The sequence below is a fragment of the Topomyia yanbarensis genome, chromosome 2 (assembly GCF_030247195.1).
Source record: "Topomyia yanbarensis strain Yona2022 chromosome 2, ASM3024719v1, whole genome shotgun sequence".
NCBI lineage: Eukaryota > Metazoa > Arthropoda > Insecta > Diptera > Culicidae > Topomyia > Topomyia yanbarensis.
In genome coordinates this window covers 116,429,512-116,450,022 of record NC_080671.1, presented here as the reverse complement: position 1 = coordinate 116,450,022, position 20,511 = coordinate 116,429,512, and the positions used below count along the sequence as shown (strand labels likewise).

Below are 20,511 nucleotides of genomic sequence, written 5' to 3'. Positions count from 1 at the left end.
AGGTTATGAATAAGGTTAGTAGATACATACGTTTAGTTTTTTCCTTCGCAAACAATTGTCAATCAACTTCTTTGATTAAATGCCTGCCTGGCGCCTACGGCTTAAATTCATAATTTTTACATAGAGCCATCGTTTTGAATTCATCATACTTACAAACTAAATTTTATATGTTTTACTGCGAATGCTTTAGCGTGGTTAAGAATAATCGGTACCAGCGGTGCCAACGAGTGATCTAACCTTTAAATAGTTTAACATTAAAAAAGGGGTTACCGATAAACATTTTCGATCTGTTACCAACGGTTATTTAAGCACGGTATTTGCAATGATTTTGCACTAAGGTTTATACTTTGCAAAGACAAATATATGTTAGAGATATAGGTAAATCACGTTTGTTAAATTTTGCTGCTCCGTTCACACTCGCTATCCAACACGTTTTCTGCCGATGACACTAATCACACAATAACAGTTACGGGTTGTCGCGAAGCAGGTCAGCATTAGGGTTGCCTCGAAGCACGTCAGCCTCAAGATGCGTGTTGCTCGAGGTAGCGCCATCAACAGTCCCCCCCGGAGTAGGGCATAGGCCCACGTGTGCCATACGATCCCTAACGCCTACGTCGAGCACCGCCAATTTAACTGCTGGGCGTTCCAATATACCACATGCTGTTTGAACTGTGGCCGACCTTACCTGACCGTCCTTGGATTGATTTACTGCGACGACTCTTCCTTTTGGCCAACTGTTTCGTGGAGCCTGCGGGTCGACTATCACTACCAAATCATTGACTATTATAGGCTTTACTGGGCTGAACCATTTTGTTCGTCGAGTCAGAGACGGCAAATAGTCGCTGAGCCAGCGGCGCCAAAAAACATTGGCCAGTGTCTGCGACATTTGCCAGTTTTTTCTCACAGTCACGGAACTATCGTCGAATGGTGCAAGAGGTTTCAACCCATCGGAAGAACCTACCAGGAAGTGATTCGGTGTGAGAACGGTTGCCATCTCGTCGTCGACTGGAACATGTGTCAAGGGTCTCGAATTCACTATATTCTCGATCTCCACTAAAGCGTTCCGCAGAACTTCGTCGCTCGGCAATCTCACGAGCTTCATCTGTTGAAGATTCTTCTTCACGGTCTGAATCATTCTCTCCCACGCACCTCCCATATGAGGCGAGGCAGGGGGAATAAACTTCCAGGCTGTTCGTGGAGACACAATTCCCTCAATAAGCTTATTTTGATCCATTTTCTGCAGCTCGTTTGCTAACTCCTTTGAGGCTCCTCGAAAGTTTGTGCCTTGATCACTGTAAATGATTATTGGTACACCGCGCCTGGCCATGAAACATCTCAACGCCATGATACATGAGTCAGTGCTTAATGAATGTGCGATTTCAATGTGAATTGCTCGAACGGTAAGGCACGTTAGTAACACTCCCCATCTTTTTTCCGTTCGTCTCCCAACAGATACTAACATTGGACCAAAATAGTCTATGCCGACGTAAGAAAAAGCTCGAGAAAATGCTGCTAATCTAGCTTCTGGGAGGTCTCCCATTGCGGGGGGTCTTGGAACGGCGCTGTCGAGTTTGCAACGTTGACAATTTCCACGTAGTTTACGATAGATTGTGCGTAGTCGCGGAACGTAGTAAAGAAGGCGTAACTTATTTAGAGCTGTTTCGTGGTTACGATGAAGATGGGTACAGTGGTAATATTGTGCAATGATACGTGTGATGATGTGATCAGGGGGTAATACAATTGGATTTTTTGATTCGACGTCAGTATACTGACAACCAGAAATACGACCATGTATTCGCATGACTTTGTTGTCATCCAAGTATGGAGATTCACGGAAAAGCTTGCTTTGTTTAGGAAGCCGTGGCTGCGACTTTGAAATAGCGTTCGTGCTCAGGAGTGCAAATTCATCCGGATAGCTGTTCATTTGAGCTTGCCGGTATAAGAAGTTTTGAGCTCGTTTCAGTTCCTCTTGTAGCAAGGGTTGTACATTGCAAGGGTGTTGCTGTTTCTTGGCTACGTTCCTCGCATCCCCACTTATCGATACTTTGAACTTATCTATTGCCCGTAATACGTACGCTGTTGTGCGATACAGACGGACCCAGCTGGAGAAATTTTCCATCATGATGACTGGTTCTGAAATCCTACAGTGAAGCAAAAGGTGTGGACGCAGTTCTTCGTTAGTGGTTCCCAGAGTAAAAGGTATTTCGGGCCATCCTTCCACGGGACGGTATAAGAAACCCGATCCTTTGAACCACCTACTATTGGCCGAGACATCAGGTTGGTGATGCCACTTTGTACCATCATCTGCGACGTTTTGTTTTGTGGGTACCCATCGCCATTCGCCCACATCTGTGGTATCAAGTATCTCACTGATACGAAATGCGACGAACTGGCTATAACGCCGGTGATCTGAATGCAACCAACACATCAAATCTCGCGAGTCTGTCCAAAAAACCCGCTTTGAAATTTTGATTGTAAGCGATTTACTTATGCTAGATGCCAATCTGACTCCAAGTACCGCTGCTTGCAATTCGGATTTGGGTATTGACAAAAACTTCAAAGGTGCTACACGTGTCTTTGCACCAACTAAAGAACATTCCACAATACCAGCTTCTTCAAATCTCAAAAATACAGTGGCCGCAAACCCGGACTCGCTTGCATCAACAAATGTGTGTAATTGGACATCAGTTGTAGGTGAAAGTGATAATCGCGATCTAAAGCATCGAGGGATCTGGACGTTCTCTACAGATGGTAGAACTTTGAGCCAAGTAAGCCATTTTTGGTACGAGTCTCCTTCGATTCGTTCGTCCCAGCCGATACCGGATCTCCACACTTCCTGCAGCAACGTTTTAAGGTACATGAGCACGTGCCCAATCAAACCAAGTGGGTCATACACCATCATCAGCGTCCGGAGAGCTTCCCGTTTCGTTGGCGGCCGCATGCCAGTTAGCAACTCAGGATCATGTCGAGCCGACAGTCGGAAGGTAAAGGTGTCGGATGTAGTGCACCAGTACATTCCTAGTACCTTTTCAGTGCCTGTTACAGAACCCAATTGAAGACTTTTCTGTTCAGTAACGTTTTCCCGAAGTGCTTCAAGCACACGTGGTGAGTTTGACACCCAATTCCTAATCTCAAAACCACCTTTGCTATGCACCCATTTGACGTCTCGTGCGAGCTGTATAGCCTGGTCCTCTGTCTCAAGACTCGTTAGCATGTCATCGACATAGTGTCGTCTGACAATGGCGTCAACCGCTATAGGGTACTGTTGCTCATACTTCACCGCATTAAGGTTCTTTATGTATTGCGCACTGCTAGGTGAGCAGCAAGCACCAAATGTCATGACTTGCATGACGAATACGCTCGGTTCGGTAGTCGTCTTGTCGTCCTGCCAAAGGAAACGCTGGCAATGTTGGTCCTCCTCCCGAATTAGAACCTGGTGGTACATTTCGCGTATGTCTCCACAAATGCCCACGCGAAATTCGCGAAATTTATTTAGCACCGTCAAAAGCGGTGTGAGCTGATCCGGGCCTGTGAGCAATACAGAATTGAGTGATACTCCATGTGCCTTTGCAGCTGCATCCCAAACGATACGGACCTTGCTCGGTTTATTGGGATTTGTCACGGGAAAAATTGGTAAATACCAGGTTCTTGGTCTACTCACAGTAATCTCCTCAGGCGACAACTTCCGAATGTACTGTTTTTGCAAGTAATCTTGAATCTTTTCATTCAGCACCATAGCCAGCGACTGATCTTTTGTAAGTCGTCGCTGCAAGCAATGCCATCTTCTCGTCGCCATCGCCTTACTGTCCGGGAGCCTCACGTTATCGTACCGCCATAGCAGCCCAGTTTCGTATCGGCCGTTCGTGGGGCGCGTCATTTCCTTCAGCATATTTTGTGCTCTCTGATCTTCTGTTGATAGCAGACTAGTGGTTAGTTTCACTACACCCATGCTATCTAACAAAAAGTATTCCTTCATGAATTTATGAAGTTCCTCATCTGACTTACAGTCACAATGACGGGCTTGAAGCGAGTGATGATTAATGAATTGACTTGTCGAGTAGTTAGGGTTGCAGCTTCCATAAACTGTCCAACCGAGCCTTGTTTTAATTGCTACTGGCTCGTTTGCGCCTCCCTCTCGTCCTTTTAGCGTATGTCCGAGGGTAGTGTTATCAAGCCCTATTATTATGCGTGGAATGGCATGGTAATACGTGTCTATTGGTAACCCTTTAAGATGCGCATACTTCTGTTCAAGCTCTTTCATAATCAAAGTTTGGTGTGGCAGCTTGAGCTCTTCCACCGTCCGTACACCGGAAAGCTGATATTTGTGATGATTATTTGTTGCTGAAATGCTCAAATCAACCATCTGGGATTTTTCCTCGACGCGTCGAGTCCCTCCTGTCCATTTGAGGCAGAGCGGTTTAATCTGCCCCTTGAGTTGTAACTGACATGCTAATCCTTCTTCTATAAGGGTTAGTTCTGACCCGTCATCCAAAAACGCATATGTCTGAACCTCAGTGTTTGGACCATGTAGTGTAACCGGTACTATTCGAAAAAGAATATCATTGGACTGTGTTTGATGTAAGTAACATTTCCGTTCAATTTGCGACTGCTGTGTCGCACTGCGCACCGTCAGACTGGGTTTATGCAATAGTGGATGATGCATGTACCTGCATCCGTTCGTACCACATTCTTTTTGCAGGCGGCAAGTGCCATTGTGTCGTCGAAGGCATTTTTTGCAAAGACGTCGCTCCTTAACTGCGGACCATCTAGCGTCGTAATTGAGACCTTGGAATGTTTCGCATTTCACAAGTGACGAGCAGCTGCCGTCGCAAAGGTCACACTCTTTGTTGACCTCGTGAGGTCGGCGCTGTACGTGTGTTTGTTGTTGCTGCGAGCGGGAGGGAGAAGCATCAGGAGACGACTGGTTATCGGCGTGAAGATTTAGATATCGGTCTTCTTTTCTACCAAAACGAGGACGTCGTTGCGCAGGGGCGGTAGCTAAAACTGAACTAGCATCCTCAGCCATTAAATATAGCCAGGCACTGAGGTCTGATAATTTCGGCGACTGCAGTTGCCTTGAATGTTTAGCCCAATCTAACTTGAGTTGTGATGGTAATTTCGCTATCAGTTCGTACCGCAAGGCTGCATTGTACATGAAGTCCTCTACTTCACATGCTTCAATCGTGGCGCAAAGGTTTTCTACTGACAAGGCGAAGTTTATTAGCGTTTCTAACCTATCCATATCTGGTGGTGGTAGCGACCTGATTTTAAGAGTTATCGCGTGAATCAAGGCTTCAGGTTTTCCGAACAACATCTTCAGTGTTGACATGACACCAGTCACGTTAGAAGGATGCAGCAATCGACAACGTACTGATTCCAATGCCTGCCCTTTTAAGCATTTCCTTAAACGTAGCATATTCTCTTCATTCGAGAATCCGCACATCTGTGTCGATGAGTTAAACATCGACCAAAACAATGGCCAGTCCTCGGGATCACCGTTGAAATCAGGAAGTTCCTTTGGTACAGCCTGTCTCGCGGCTAACTGACTACGATTAAGCAAGAAGGAATTGGGCTCCATAGCGCTAACCAGCTGATTCATGTTTGGTCGCCCTTTTCCGTTCGGCGTGGATCGCTGTCCAGGGTGGAACTGATGCATACCTGCTATTGTGCCAATGCCTTGGTGTTCGGAATTGGAAGTAATCGGAAGTATAGGACAAGATTGGCTCTGCACTCGTGCCTTGACCTCCGTTAAACGATCCTTGATTATCGAGGTGCTACCGATATTTTTCTTGATGTCCATCTACATTCTTAATCCACTCTTCGATCCTCGCCTGGGATATTGCAATCTCCCTTACGCTACCATCAGACGAATCATCAGCTGCTTCCAGTAACAACTCAAACTTCTTGTTCTGGAATTGTTGCTCTAACTCTTCCTCAATTGCCAGCTTCCGTAGGGCAAACCTCGCTTTCAGCTTCTTATCTGCTTCCAATTTTTGAAGTTGTATTTCCAACTGCTTTCTAGCGGCACTTCGGGTCGATTTGGAATCCGTTTTGCTTGGGCATGTGTGCGACACGTTGCTTTCAGCTGGAGGGGGTTTGGGACATGAGAGCTTTGGATCCCGTGCTTCCTCGCACTTAATGCAGATCCAGTCTTTTTCCGCTATTCCTCCAGTAACATTCACACAGACAAAGTGATACCAGGAATCACATTGGTCGCATTGGACCATGTCTTTGCTGTCCGGCTCATTGCAAGAAACGCAATTGCTTTCTAAGATGGCTACAGAGTCCTCAACCGCATCGTTACTGTCTTTCGAACTTTTCACGTCACTGACAGATGCGGGAGTTGCTTTGTCCTTTTTAGAACCACCGGTATGTTTGCGTTGAGGGTTTAGCTTGCTAGCACCATCCATCTCTTCGGAAGACTTCTTCGACCTAGGGTTCTTGCCAGGCATCGTGACAAACGTCGTAAACGAGATTTTTAAAATGTTGATTGACGTGAAACAAAATGCAATTTCCGAGTCCGTAATCACCAGTATATTTGTATCCCAGCAGGATTAAAAATCTCCTGCAATTCATTAGAGTTAGATGAGGTTATGAATAAGGTTAGTAGATACATACGTTTAGTTTTTTCCTTCGCAAACAATTGTCAATCAACTTCTTTGATTAAATGCCTGCCTGGCGCCTACGGCTTAAATTCATAATTTTTACATAGAGCCATCGTTTTGAATTCATCATACTTACAAACTAGATTTTATATGTTTTACTGCGAATGCTTTAGCGTGGTTAAGAATAATCGGTACCAGCGGTGCCAACGAGTGATCTAACCTTTAAATAGTTTAACATTAAAAAAGGGGTTACCGATAAACATTTTCGATCTGTTACCAACGGTTATTTAAGCACGGTATTTGCAATGATTTTGCACTAAGGTTTATACTTTGCAAAGACAAATATATGTTAGAGATATAGGTAAATCACGTTTGTTAAATTTTGCTGCTCCGTTCACACTCGCTATCCAACACGTTTTCTGCCGATGACACTAATCACACAATAACAGTTACGGGTTGTCGCGAAGCAGGTCAGCATTAGGGTTGCCTCGAAGCACGTCAGCCTCAAGATGCGTGTTGCTCGAGGTAGCGCCATCAACATCGTGGTAAGGTTTTGTCTAAACTAGCCAATTTTTGCAAAAGGGGTTTCAAAGCTTGCTGGGAAATATTGAATTCTACGCTCACGTAAAAATCGTGCTAAATTTGCTGGAGATGAATGCTCTCCAGCACATTTTTCATTTCCTAGGTATAGTTCTTCAAATTCCAAATCGTCTTTCTCACGTTCCGAATCCTCCTCATCTGGACTGTATTCTTCTAAATCTTCATCGGAAAATACCACGTTTATGGCACCCATATCCCGTTTGCATTGAACTGACATAAGTCAACATCTCAGCGGGCACACAAATTATGAGCCCGATTGACAGTTCAGATTGTTCTGCTCATTTTGCTTGAAGCTCGTTCCTCACTAATCATACACCGTACGGTATAATTCGATCTTTAGATGTTTGTCGAAAAGTGAAAAAAATGGACCGAAAAGTGAAAAAAAGTGTTGTTTTAAACATGTCGGTGAATAACAAAAACTTGATACCAACAAATTAAACGAACTAGACCATCACAAAGTTGTGTCGAATGAAATCGATTATGTTTATTGTGGATCGACCTTAACGCGACGTTTTAGATCTTGGCTTTGAAATCATGGCAGCGTAGCAGATACCTGGAAAATACGTTCTCGAAATCACTGTTCACACTGACTTCCAAACTGGCTACAACTGAGTGCTGGGAACATGATTCTTTTTCGTGTTTTTCCTCGCCGAATAATGACAGTGAACCTGAATAGCTGCATCTTGGTAGCTGAGACGAAGGTTTTATACTTATTGAATTTACGACGGAAACTGCCACTTTTCAAAACTTTACGCCACTTATTCGAAACATTCATTATAGCTGTTGGTGTGGATGCAGCTGTTTGTTATTGTTCGGTGCTTCACAGCATGATATGAAGGTTCTATATAAACACTTGATGCTATGATTTAGAGCTTCACAGCATCTAGTCTCAGAAGCTTTCAAGCACTATGTGTAAATTCTATAAGCGAATATAGTGCTAAAACAAATGCTTTACAGTTTAAGTGCATTGAAACATTGAAAATGCGTGTATGTGGCTAATTGACATTAGAAATGCTAACTTGTTATCAATATAGAGCTTTAATTTAGTGCTTATGGTTACTTGGAATATTTGTAGGATTTCTACTTTCTATTGTCTTGGATTGTTTTCATTAAGAACTTTTCAAAATTTCATTCAGTTTCTAGCGATCAGTTTATCAGAATTAATACATTTAAGCTATGATTGTTTTAGTTCGTCCCGAAACAACATCCTGGCTACGGGCTTGCATTTTTAATACACATCAGGACTTAAAATTATGATATACTTTTAATGAACGATGAAACCCACTGGATTCACCTTCGTCTTTTTTCTGCCTCTTTCATTACTATATAGTATATACAAATAAAGCCAAATAAAAAAGACAAAGCCGGCTTCTTCTTTCGATTCTATGAAAGCGAGTGGCAGAAGTAGCGACTTTCGTTTTCCTTTGACAATACGAAAATTCAATCTCGTTTGAATTTTAAATCAGCAATTTTGATACTCATTTTAATTTTTAATAAATGAAATTATGGCAATGTGCATCATAGAACTGCAACTAGAACGCGGCAACAACTGTTAACTTACACACCAATAGTGCTTCAGTCGTCCAATATCATCGTTAGCTCCTAATTCTACGAAATCGAACAATGACAGCCAAATATCGTCAATAGTGTATTTTCGTTCGCCCAGCACTAGGTTCAATATCGAAGGGACTAATGTCACTCTCGATCTCGAATCGAAAACGAGTGTGCGGAGGAAATAATGAAGTTGAATTTGCACGTATTCTTTGTCCTAGACCGTTGTTGTCTCATTTTCAGTTTCGCAAATTTCTGGTGCTTTGGAGAGTAGCATCGCTCTCTCGTCATTTTCGCCTGATTTTGGTAAACGAAAAAAACATTTTTCGATTCTGATACCATTATAGAACATTTCAATTCGCAAATATGTATGCTTTTAGCTCCATTCAATTACATTTCTCAAAAGCATGATTTAAATCTCTGTGAATTGATATAATTATGGAATCAAAATGTATAGTACTTTAAAAAAAACATTAGCAGACTATTTTGATCTGGTGTTCTATATAGCAATAAAAGCTAAAAATCGATATTTTTCCTTCTTATTTAGAGGACAACGCACCGACTAAGAAGTCTGGAACTAATACCTTTTCCGAACGACCTGAACCATGAAAATCGCAGCTATCTCACTTCGGGAAGTCATGGCAGACCAGACTATTTTTGAGCTTTCACTGGGTCGCAAACAATGGGAGGAAGAAGAAGAAGAGGCCATAAATCTGGATTTCCTTAGCGAAACAAATGATATCCTTCCCTTGCCTTGTACGCATTTACCACTTTCTTGCTGCTGGTTGGTTCGCTTTATTCCATCCTGAAAGCGTGTTTAGGTTCAAACGTCAGTGCAAATGAAGAATTGTGGAAGCAGAAATAATGCTCCTCATCCTCCTGATGGGACTGTAATTTCCCGGCTGGCTGAGATAGATGAAAAAGTTTCATGAACTGGTGGATTCGGTAATAGCAATGCAAGACAGCATCGTACCGCATCCCTGGATCAGTTTGGACAGTATGTAATGAAGTGTTACTAATTCTGCCCAAGCGTTCTATCTTCGAAAGCCTAATGCAGAAGGCAGCAGTTTTCGGTTTCATTAGGATTTCGTTTTTCAAATTACAAATAGGGCATCTGAAAAGTACTGGGTCTCGAAACCGACATGGATAATGAAGCTTGACTGTGGAAAACAGTCCCAAATTGTCGCACCGCAATGACGTACATATAGGTATGTACGGTGCCGAAATGCCAATTGTGCAAATGTATGGCAATAGCTCGAATCGAATCGCCTCTCCACTGCCGTCGAGAAATGCGATGACGAGCACGTCTCGAACATATCTCTTAGCTGCCGTGTATTTTCCGGTACAATTTTTATTCGAAGTGGAAAACATGGTTCGTTTATTTTGCTTTGCAGTTGTCATTATATTAATAGTGAACACTGTAATGGTATCCGCAGTGGAGGCTGCTTGTTTCACTCCAACAGTCGGAGGAAACCTTGGCCTAACTTTTCTAGATCGTAAAGTTTCATACGAATATATTGATCACTGGTCACATTATAACAGATAATTCATTGTTTGGCCTACAGTATATGGAGAGTGATTAATCAATGTTAATGGTCTGATTTTTTGCTTTTACAGATTAACCATTAGAGTGACAGGAAAAAAATGACCGCTATCGGCCCACCCCTGAGTCGATTTCTAGTCCTACCAGGAGTACTTGTTCCAAATCGGACAAGTCTAGCTACCGGATCAATATACCTGAAGTTTGTATGAGATTTTTCGACAGTTTACATGGAGAAAAGCCACTTGCACATTTTCGCCGCTAGGTGGAACTGTTCGCATCGTATTATCACTGTAAGTGAAAATAAGAAAGATAATTTAATTGTCTACAACTTTGTCTAAGACTGCTAGTGAATCCGACTTTGTTAAAAGAATTTATTAAACTTTTAGCGACGTGATGTCTGAGTCAGTTTTGCATGGGGCTTAGCAGTGCATGGTTGTGTATCAATACTCGATTCGAACGAACTAAAAATTTTTGTGAAATAAACGTTAGTTTTAGCTCAATAGTATGTTCAGAAGAATTGTAGTAAATAATAGGAATCATGTTTTGGTTAGAGAATTTTAGTTCCACACTGTACCGCATAGAGGGCGCCAACACTAACTTTTCAACGGAGAGAGATAGAAATTAGGTGTCTTCTACAAAGTTGTAGAACAGGCATTTTGAAATAATTCTTCCGAACATTTCGATATTCTATCTCTCTTCTATGAAAAGTTAGTGTTGGCGAACTCTATGCAGTCACAGTTGGAACTAAAATTTTCCAACCAAGACATAACTCATATTATGTGGTATAATTCTTCTGAACATACCCTTTAGCCAAACCTAACGATTATTTCACAAAAATGTATAGTTCATGGGAATCGAGTACTGATACACAACCATGCACTGCTCGCCCCCATGGAAAACTGACTCAGACATCACTTCGTTAAAATTTTAATAACTTCTTTTACAAAAGCCGGATTGACTAGCAGTCTTCGACAAAGTTGTAGACAATTAAATTATCTTTCTTATTTTTACTTACAGTGTTAATACGATGCATGCAGTGCCACCTAGCGGCAAAAATGCGAGTTAGTGGGTTTTCTCCATGTAAATTGTCGAAAAATCTCATACAAAATTCAGGGACGTTGGTCCGGTAGCTAGACTTGTCCGATTTGCTTCAAATTTAGTGAAGAACTCCTGGTGGGACTAAGAATCGAATCAGGGGTGGGCCGATTATGTTTTCAAAAATTCATTATTTTTCTAGGCATACTTAACCATACTTAATATGGTGAATACCATAAAACTACGTCTCTTCAAAGTAGTTATGGAATTTGCGTTTCGACTTCGACTTATCACAATCTGACACTGTCTTAGCGACAGGACTAGGCTAACGTCGCATTGACGCTAGCCTCAAAAAATTTTAATTTGTTTTTTTCCTTTTCGTTTATTTCTTTTTTGCTACTCACGTATAGCTTGCTGCGGTACCGGTACACCAGCGACTGTCGTCGATAACGTCGGTAACCGTCGAGACGTGAGCTGATCCAGAGATATCGAAAAGCTAGCTCATATCCCTTGACAGCCACCCTCGCAGGACTTTTAACCGATGTGAAACTACTTGTTGGTGTTGCTAACTTAGTGCTCGTTTCTCCGCTGCGCTGGAGCTCCTACTGAATGAGGTTTACTGCCATTAGCCCCCACCTTTCCTTTAGCCCGTCTGCGTAGGTTGCGTACGTTGAGTCTGGTTGCTATCCAATCTGAGTACCAGGTCGACTCCGGAACCGTCGGTCTCTAACTTCGGAGCCCGTCGAGACCTGAACCGATCCGGAGATGCCGAAAAACATGGCAGCAACCCTCGTAGGATGTTTCACAATCTTGAAACTACCAGTTCGCGTTTGCTAACTTGCTGATCGTTTCTCCGTTTTCGATGAGTAATGTAAGTAGGGGTTTGCCCACTACTCGGGTTCTTAATTGCCCGGCGGACCCTTCCTTTCAGGGCGGCCTAGGTGCTTCTACAGAATTTCGGATTTTCGTTTCACAAGAAAAAAAAGTAAACAAACAAAATAAATTAATAAGTTTACCGACTTTTATTCCTCCACTACACTGTGCGCTGCTGGGTCTCGTCGATCTGCTGCTACCGTTGGCGGGAAGACGGGCGGTTTCTTCCGACCGGCCGGGACTACAACGGCCGAGTTCTCCCGGAATGGCGTTGGCTGCTCCGGCAGCGGTCCTTGGCGTTTAGCTAGGGAGGTGAGCTTGGCTCCTTTGTTGGAACCTCCCTAGCGACGTTGGCGACGAATCGCCGGATCGTCTACTCGCCGTAAACGATCCCGAAAGTTACCGCAGTAAACTTCCCAGGGGGAACCTTTGTCCGCCCTGCTTCGTTCTCCTTGACAATTAGCTATAGAGGAGAGCTTGGCTCGTTTGACTTATCCTCTATAGCGAGAACGGCCGATGTCGTGGTTCCTTATTGTTTAGCCGGGGAAGCGAAAGCACTCCTTTACACTTAGCTTACCCCTATTGGCGAACCGACACCGTACACTTCACTAATGCCCGAACCACGGGCCGGCACTTTTGACGGTTTTAACTTGCCGTCGCACGCGCGCACTGAGATAATCTCCTAGTGGCGGGAAACTGTCCCGAAAACAAACCAAAAACTGATCGGGCGTCTGATCGATGCCGTGGTCCGTCACTATCTAACTATCTCGATGGCCGCCTTTTCACTCCACCAAACAACCACCAAAAAAACACACCGCCGCATAGCTGTCATTGCCATGGTACAGCATAGTTAGCAATGACTTTTACAGCGAGAGGAGAGCGGAGACCTACCTAAACCCTATGTTACTAATTCACAAACGTAAAACAAAAATTATCTAACCTATCTGTACGAATAAAACCGTTCACAAACGCGAAAATGAACAAAAATTTACAACGGTGAACGGTACCGAACAGTGGTGAGCATAATTTTACGTAAACAATACACTCTACGGAGTGTATACGCAAAAAAGGGTATATTTCCACCCAGTGTAAAATTGTTACCCTGGCGGGTTACAATCTCGCCCACACCGGGTGGAAAAAAATTGGAAACAATTTTTTTCTAACCTAACACCTAACACCGATACAATAATAATAACGAAATGAATCAATAAATAAACAAAGAAAAACTAACTAACCCTAACCATTTCTTCCGCAATTTATCAATAATATTTATCACAAAAATCTAATCGACCGGATGTCCTCATCGGTGAACTGTTTGACTGTGTTGGGTCTGATAATACTGATAGCATACGCGAAGCGAGAGGTTGTCAGCCATTGTCACTATTCGGTTATGGGTTGAACCCTAAATCCACTCCGAAAACAAGATCGGTAACAACTCGATATTCCTAAAATTCAGCAAGTAACATTGACAATTTACAATCTTCCAACTTGCAGGGGAACGGTTGTCGGCATTATTTTGTTCGTTTTTTTTTCCTCGACTGTCCAGAAATGCCTCGTGTTCTTACGGTACCAGTACTACACGCTTGTGTTGGGGTTTCAATCCAAATACATTCATACAATTATCCCATTCATTCATCCTCAATCACTGGCCTACTCGATCATTCACATTCCGATAAGCACTTCGAATTAACCCCAAAACAATGTTATCTTATCATTCACACATGCACTCATTCACTCTGTTCGATTCCACACTCATACATTCACTCATACAATACCGCTTAACACGTCATCATTTCTCCCACTCACAGACATTCCGGACAAAAGTTTGTATATTCGTCCCTTTTCGCCTCAAAACGCTTCGTACATTGGAAAAGAAACGTTTGAGAGGGACCAAAGAATGTCTTTCGCATAATTTAAAAATCTCGAAATGATTCCCGCTGGAATCAAACGAACCATCCCAGGTTTAACCACAAACCCAAAATTATGCGAAATAAAATTTTATTATTTGATTCGAAATCGAAGACGCGGTATCGTTTTACCCCATTCGCTCTTCCACTTACACCACTCTGATCCAAGTCGGGCTACACCTGCATGATGCAGAGCATTGATGCGAACATCGGGGAAACTGTCAAAATTGATGATGGTATCATCATCAAAACAAAACAATACGCGAAATCGGCGGTAACAAATTGTTTTCATTCGCGATTTTTGAAACGATTCCGCGCGATTTCGTGTTTTATTTCGGTCGGGAATTAGTCGCGCTAGTGTTTGTGTGTGTCCCTATCGAAGTAGGGATAGTTGAATATGTTTTTTAAAGTTCCGGTGCCCCAAACAAGGAGAAATTATATATAATTCTTGAGTCTAAAGTCGTGTGGCTGTCAGTAGCTCCTAACTTTCTGCATACGTTGAGCCAGTTTACTATCAAATCCTTGCTGGAACACAGCCACACTCGCAGGGTATATAACCGACTTGAGCTACTCGCCCATATCTTATAAGTTTGTGTTGCTAGCACTTTCGCACTTTCGGTTTAGAACACTCTATAAGCGCAACATGGGTATTTTTGAAGTGGGATTGACAAGTGGATGATGGAAATCGATGTCGAAAACCATTTTGAAATTAAAGATTGTGACTTTCGGTTTACAAAACTATCTAAGACCACACCAATACGGGTATTATTAGAATGGGATTGACCAATTTAGATGACGGAATTAAGAAATCCAAGGCGACTTCTGGTTTAGATAAATCGAGCACGTTCCAAAAATACTCGCATTGTAAGGGTTTTAGTAAATTTTGCTCAATAAGAAGTCGCTATCTTGGATTAAAAATGCACGTCAATCATCGATTTCTGTCATCTACTTGTCACCCCCTTTCCTAAAATACCCATATTGTTATGGTTTTGAACAATTTGGTTCAACCGGAAGTCTTGAATTTCAAAATGGCGTCCATCATCGATTTCCGTCATCTTCTTGTAACGTTCGTTCCAAAAATACACATATTGTTAAGGTTATAAAAGGTTTTGCTCAACCGGAAGTCGCTATCTTAGATTTCGAAATGATATCAAAAATATGCAATATCCGTTATGTACTCTGTCACATTCCTCGCCAAACACCTCGCTTCAACTGGCCAAAGCGTCTTCATCCGCCAACTGTACTCGAAAAACTAAACTAACAATCACGTGCCTACTTTTTTACCTTCATTCAACACACTCACACTTGCTCACGATATGGAAGGATTTACTATTTCCTTCTCTCATTCTAATTCTCACAACTAAGAACATACGCGCCGACAAAGCTTTCGATCAGTTGTTAATTGAGCATTGCATGAAAATGTATAACCTCACTTTTCTGACAGCTCAGAGAGCATGTTTACATTTTTGGTTTAACTCAGTACAAGAAACTCGGTTCGAATTCTAACACCATGTAAACAAGCTCGCTGAACTGTCATTTTTTCGAGCATTTTTACTCATATGACGTCACCTTGCAATGTCCTATATAAGGCGCGCCATCAGTCTTGCATCCATCAACCTTTATTTTCTCTCAGTTTCTCCCTCTCGTTTCCCATAAGATTCCGAACCGTCATTCACACAATATATTCGGTTCATTTGTGTCGTTTACAAATAATAGGGATGACTGTTTTTTTTGCGTGCCGTATTCAATGAAAAGATGTTGATATTTTTGTATGCTCTATTTATATTTATTCTGGGAAGGTCTTATCTAATACATACTCGTCAAGCCAGTTGCGAGAATATCTTGATTAACTTCACTTGCATTTTGGTCGATTCATTTTATCTGCTTTTCTTTACCGTGGGTATGCGTGTAGATTTTTAGACCTGTGCTCAAAGACGACCTTAATTTACCTGTGACATCCGTTGAACTTCATACATGTCGTGAACCTCAAAGAACATACAGAGAAAAAAATCATCAACATATTACTTATTACGCTTATAGATCTTATGTTCTGTCAAAAAGTTCTTGGATGACCATACACATGAATTGGACGTAATACCTAATTGAATTTTGTATTACAACTCTCCATTAGTATGAGCCGCATCCATATACAGCCAAAAAAACTGGATACGCTGGTAGATCTTTAGACCTTCACTCCAATAAATTCTTCGAATATTAGAACCATGAGTAAAATACAAGTATGCCTACCTACCTATTAGAATAGTTTTTAAATTATATAAGGGTCATTCCGCCTCAATATCGATATCAAGGCACGCGAAATTAATCTTAACGGATTCGAACCAATTTTGGAGAAATTGTTCGTCTAGGGCCAATATATCAAAATCCAAATTTTTGAACAAATTGAACCACCCGTCGGGCCATGGGAACAACCCCCTTTTGACAAATTGGTAAAAGCTTTGATTTTCTTTCGATTATATCTTCGGTTCTAATTACGCTAAAATTAAACCGCAAGTTGCTTTTTGAAGGAAATTATTCAAGGAGTCTAGAAGAAAATATTAGTTTTTAGCGGCAGTGCTGCCTACTTTGCGATTTTTTCAGTCAAAAAATTAAAGTTCATTTGTAGCAAACATACACACTTAAAAATATTTACATCTCGAAAGATGCACATAAAAGAAGCGTCGCAATTCACTTGAATTTACATTCAAGAATATGTAAAAATGTGCTTTGTTCGCAATTCTCCATGTCCAGTCAACCGAGTTCTACATCAAAAAAAACACACAATATTACACAGCAAAATACATCGCAATGTTGTTTACGTCAAATGTAGTTTTCATTTTTTCTAAGTGTGCATATTTTAGTTTTGAAAATTCTAATTTCATCATGTTCCTCTGACATTTTTACATAAAAAAACTCTTATAATTTCAATATAATTTAAACTTATCCTGAGATATACAGGTGGGACTCGATTATCCGGGGATTCGATTATCCGTGATTCGATTATCCGGGGAAAATGATTCGATTATCCAGGTGCTTTGACAAAAATCAAATTTCAACTATAATGTCTTATTATAGTGCTAATTCGATCATTGCAGTCAATAGAACATTTTTTCGGGCAATTGGGGGGTCTAGGGTTAACCTCCTCCCTAATTTTAACCTACCTCAAAAATATCTTATTTATGGGTTTTTTCCGCGCAAAGTGACCTAAAAAAACATAACTTTGAATCGACCTTCATGGATTGGAACCAGTTTTGAAGAAATTGTTCATTTAGAGCCAATATATAATAACTTAAATTGTTGTGTCGTTTAAACAGCCCCTTAGTCCATGGGAACACTCTTAACCGTTATGTGTCCGACGCGGTACCCGGATACCTTTTTAGATTACAAATAATGAAATTCCGATGTTTTCTCCGTAGCTGGAAATTGAAACTTTGTGACATCTTAGAACTTCACTAAGTCAAGCTTTTGGGATAATAATGTTTTGATATAGTAAGAAGGGAGTGAGGAGGGGCTTCTGAATTTTTTACTACGTCACAGGCCGACGTGGATACCCGGGTACCCCCAAAACTGAAATGCCAATAACTAAGGTAATATCTAACCGATTTGGTGCTTTTGGGTGTTTTGGATTCAAGAACTCATCCACTTTTAGACTTGGTAAAAATGAATCGGGTTATTTCAACCGGTTCCCGAGAATCCGGATTTCCGGAAGCATGTTCCAGTGCTTGGATACTATTTGTGAATTTCAATGGAATACTAGCAATATGGGTATCAAAATTCTTGGCATAGCATCAATAGGCTGTATCTCGTGGTATTGGAACCATTTGGTGATTTCACCCCGCAACTGACATTTCGGAGCAGGTTCCCGTAGGGCTGTGAATGGCCATTCCATTCCAATTCCATTTTTCAAACTACCATGGGGTCCCGTAACAATAAATAACAGACTTCCAAGACAATTTGAAGAGTTTTGATACTCATTTTGCTAGGGCATTATTTAAATTTACAAATCATACCCTAGTACTGGAACATTACTCCGGAAAATCCGGATTACCAAGAACGAGATCCATTCATCCGGTTCAATGTTACAGAATCCAAAAGTGGACGAGTTCCTGAAATTAAAACATTTAAAAGTGTCAAAATCGGTTAAAGGAAGCCATAGTTATGAGCATTTTAATTTGTGGGTACCCTGGTACCCTCGTTGTTTGCACTAGAATCAATCTGCAAGATATTTTTTTTAAAAATTTGTTTAGGGATTCCAAAGACAAATGAAAAGTTTTCAATGCCAATATTTCCAAATATGCAACTTTTTAATTTTACACTAAAAGTACATTTTTCTCGTAATACGTCGGTTACTGTAGGCCACATAAAACGTCATTATACCTACATTGCTCAGTCGGTTTCTGGCTATCTCTTAGGATAATGATGACATGCTTCTCAGGATTCTGCATGGATACTTTTCAAGATTCTGATCGAAGTTTTTTTAGCATCCCAATGGAATCTATTTCAGAACTTCGATTCAATATTTATCCGTATTTCTACGGTTCTCTGAATTTTGATGCTGGATTCTAGAGAAAAGCTTCTTAAATGTCTAGTGGAATCTTTCTCAAGATAGAATTCCGCTGAAGATTATGCTTTATTCCAGATACTGATAGAATCATGGTCATATTATCATTGGAATCTGGTGTAATGTTCTTATGAATATCCTGCTTTGAGTTCCAGTGGACTTTGACATAAACAATATTGCTCTTCCCCCATTATCCCCTTCAATAAGTGATTCCTGCTCAGAATTCCAATAGCATCTTTAACCCGTTCTTGCCCTTCTGGTTGATGAACAACCATGTTTCTATATGACTATAACTTTTACACAACGTCAAGTAAGGCTAATAAATGCGACTAAGATCTTTCATTTGAGCACTACAAGCTATAAATATTAGAATTAGAACAGAAGGTATTACAATAAATCTGATTGGGTTCCGCTGAAGCAGTGCTGCCAGGGATAGTTTCTGTTAATGGCGAAAATGAATTTTTGGAATATTTCCTTAGCCTGGGAATATTATTGAAAACTGCTAAAACTTTCTAATTTAGATTGCCCTCAATTACCTTTTTCATGCAGTTGGATTAGATCGGAAGGTATTGAGCAGCAGCAAAAGAAGCACCTAAGAAACCAGGTTTTTCGTGTTTCTTGACGCCAACAGTTTTAAGGAAAACTACAAGGGGCAGCCCTATGGGGTTGCGCGAGATGTAGACGTAGGACTATACTACTTAATAAAAAATATTTTTTTCTTAGTGCATTTAGAGTAATAATAAATCAAATATATTTCTTTCGTATAATTTAAGCACAACCAATCAACATCGAATGTTACATAATGAACCAAACCATCATCAGGTCATTTTATTTGTGTAGGTGATCGAATCCGATTAAACTTATTTGAGAAGATCTGACTGAAAACCGTGTCCGAATTAATATCTGGAACTAAATCTTTATAGCACAAGATCAGTTTTGAAAAATTGTAAAAACTTTTCGATTGTATGTGGTAAAAAGCTCGGACCGGTGAAGAAAAATCAAATTTTAGACAATATAGATAAAACATTTCATGTAGGGGAACATGGGGAGACTTGACCAGGTTTTCAGCTAAAACTGCATAAATCTCTAAAAAAGCCTTCAATCCCCCAAAAATCATCCAGATATAATGCGCAAAGTTATTGCGCGTCTTCATGATTTTTTGCAGAATTTTTAATTTAATTTTTGAAAAGTTACAAAAGTTTTTCTGTGATCGTTTTTTCTGGTCAAGTCTCCCCATTGCGGGGAGACTTGACCAAGGCGTGGGGAGACTTGACCAAGAGAATTTTGAAAAATCATAATAAAAAATAATGACATAAAACATACTGTAACTATTTTTTCCCTATTGTCGAGGTCCTTAGGTAGCAGTAAAAAATATAAAAGAGTTGCATTTGATAAATTTTGATTTTTTTAAATGCATTTCTTTTTAAGGCTTAACTGTACTGCTTGCATTGCATGTTCAAGTCTCCCCATAAAATCTTGGTCAAGTCTCCCCAACATTAGTTATTGCGTTCAATTTCATGCGAATTCTAGTAATAACTATTCCAATGTTCCAGTTTATGTAAAATCATTTCACTGCTTCACAAGGATTAAGATGGTATATTAGTCCTTTAATAGTAATTAGTAGTCGAGTAGATATGTCCATACAAAGTTTGATTAAAAATTACATCATTTAATGCAAATTTATTAATCACGTAATATTTTCTGCAAGGAAAGGATTTTTTACTCCAAACTTTCAAAATTACCTTAAGGGATCGAAACAAGTATAAAATATTTTTGAAAAAAAATTAAGTATCGAATAGGAGACGCCATAGCCGAAAATAGAATTTTGCGCTTGGTCAA

The 20,511-nt window shown here is 40.8% G+C and overlaps 1 protein-coding gene and 1 long non-coding RNA gene across 2 annotated transcripts; both read right to left on the bottom strand.

Moving 5' to 3' along the window:
- Nucleotides 1–2,714: 2,714 nt before the first annotated feature.
- LOC131679685 (uncharacterized) lies at nucleotides 2,715–5,599 on the bottom strand. Its single transcript, XM_058960421.1, has 2 exons — nucleotides 2,881–5,599; nucleotides 2,715–2,836 (listed from the first exon to the last, which is right to left on the bottom strand). Exons 1-2 carry the CDS (start codon nucleotides 5,597–5,599, stop codon nucleotides 2,715–2,717), a joined length of 2,841 nt encoding a protein of 946 aa, XP_058816404.1.
- Nucleotides 5,600–6,514: 915 nt separating this feature from the next.
- LOC131679072 (uncharacterized) lies at nucleotides 6,515–7,038 on the bottom strand. The gene is made up of 4 exons (XR_009303796.1): nucleotides 6,883–7,038; nucleotides 6,742–6,825; nucleotides 6,619–6,688; nucleotides 6,515–6,565 (listed from the first exon to the last, which is right to left on the bottom strand). It is a non-coding gene; the product is annotated as an uncharacterized LOC131679072 (long non-coding RNA).
- Between the last annotated feature and the right edge of the window lie 13,473 nt (nucleotides 7,039–20,511).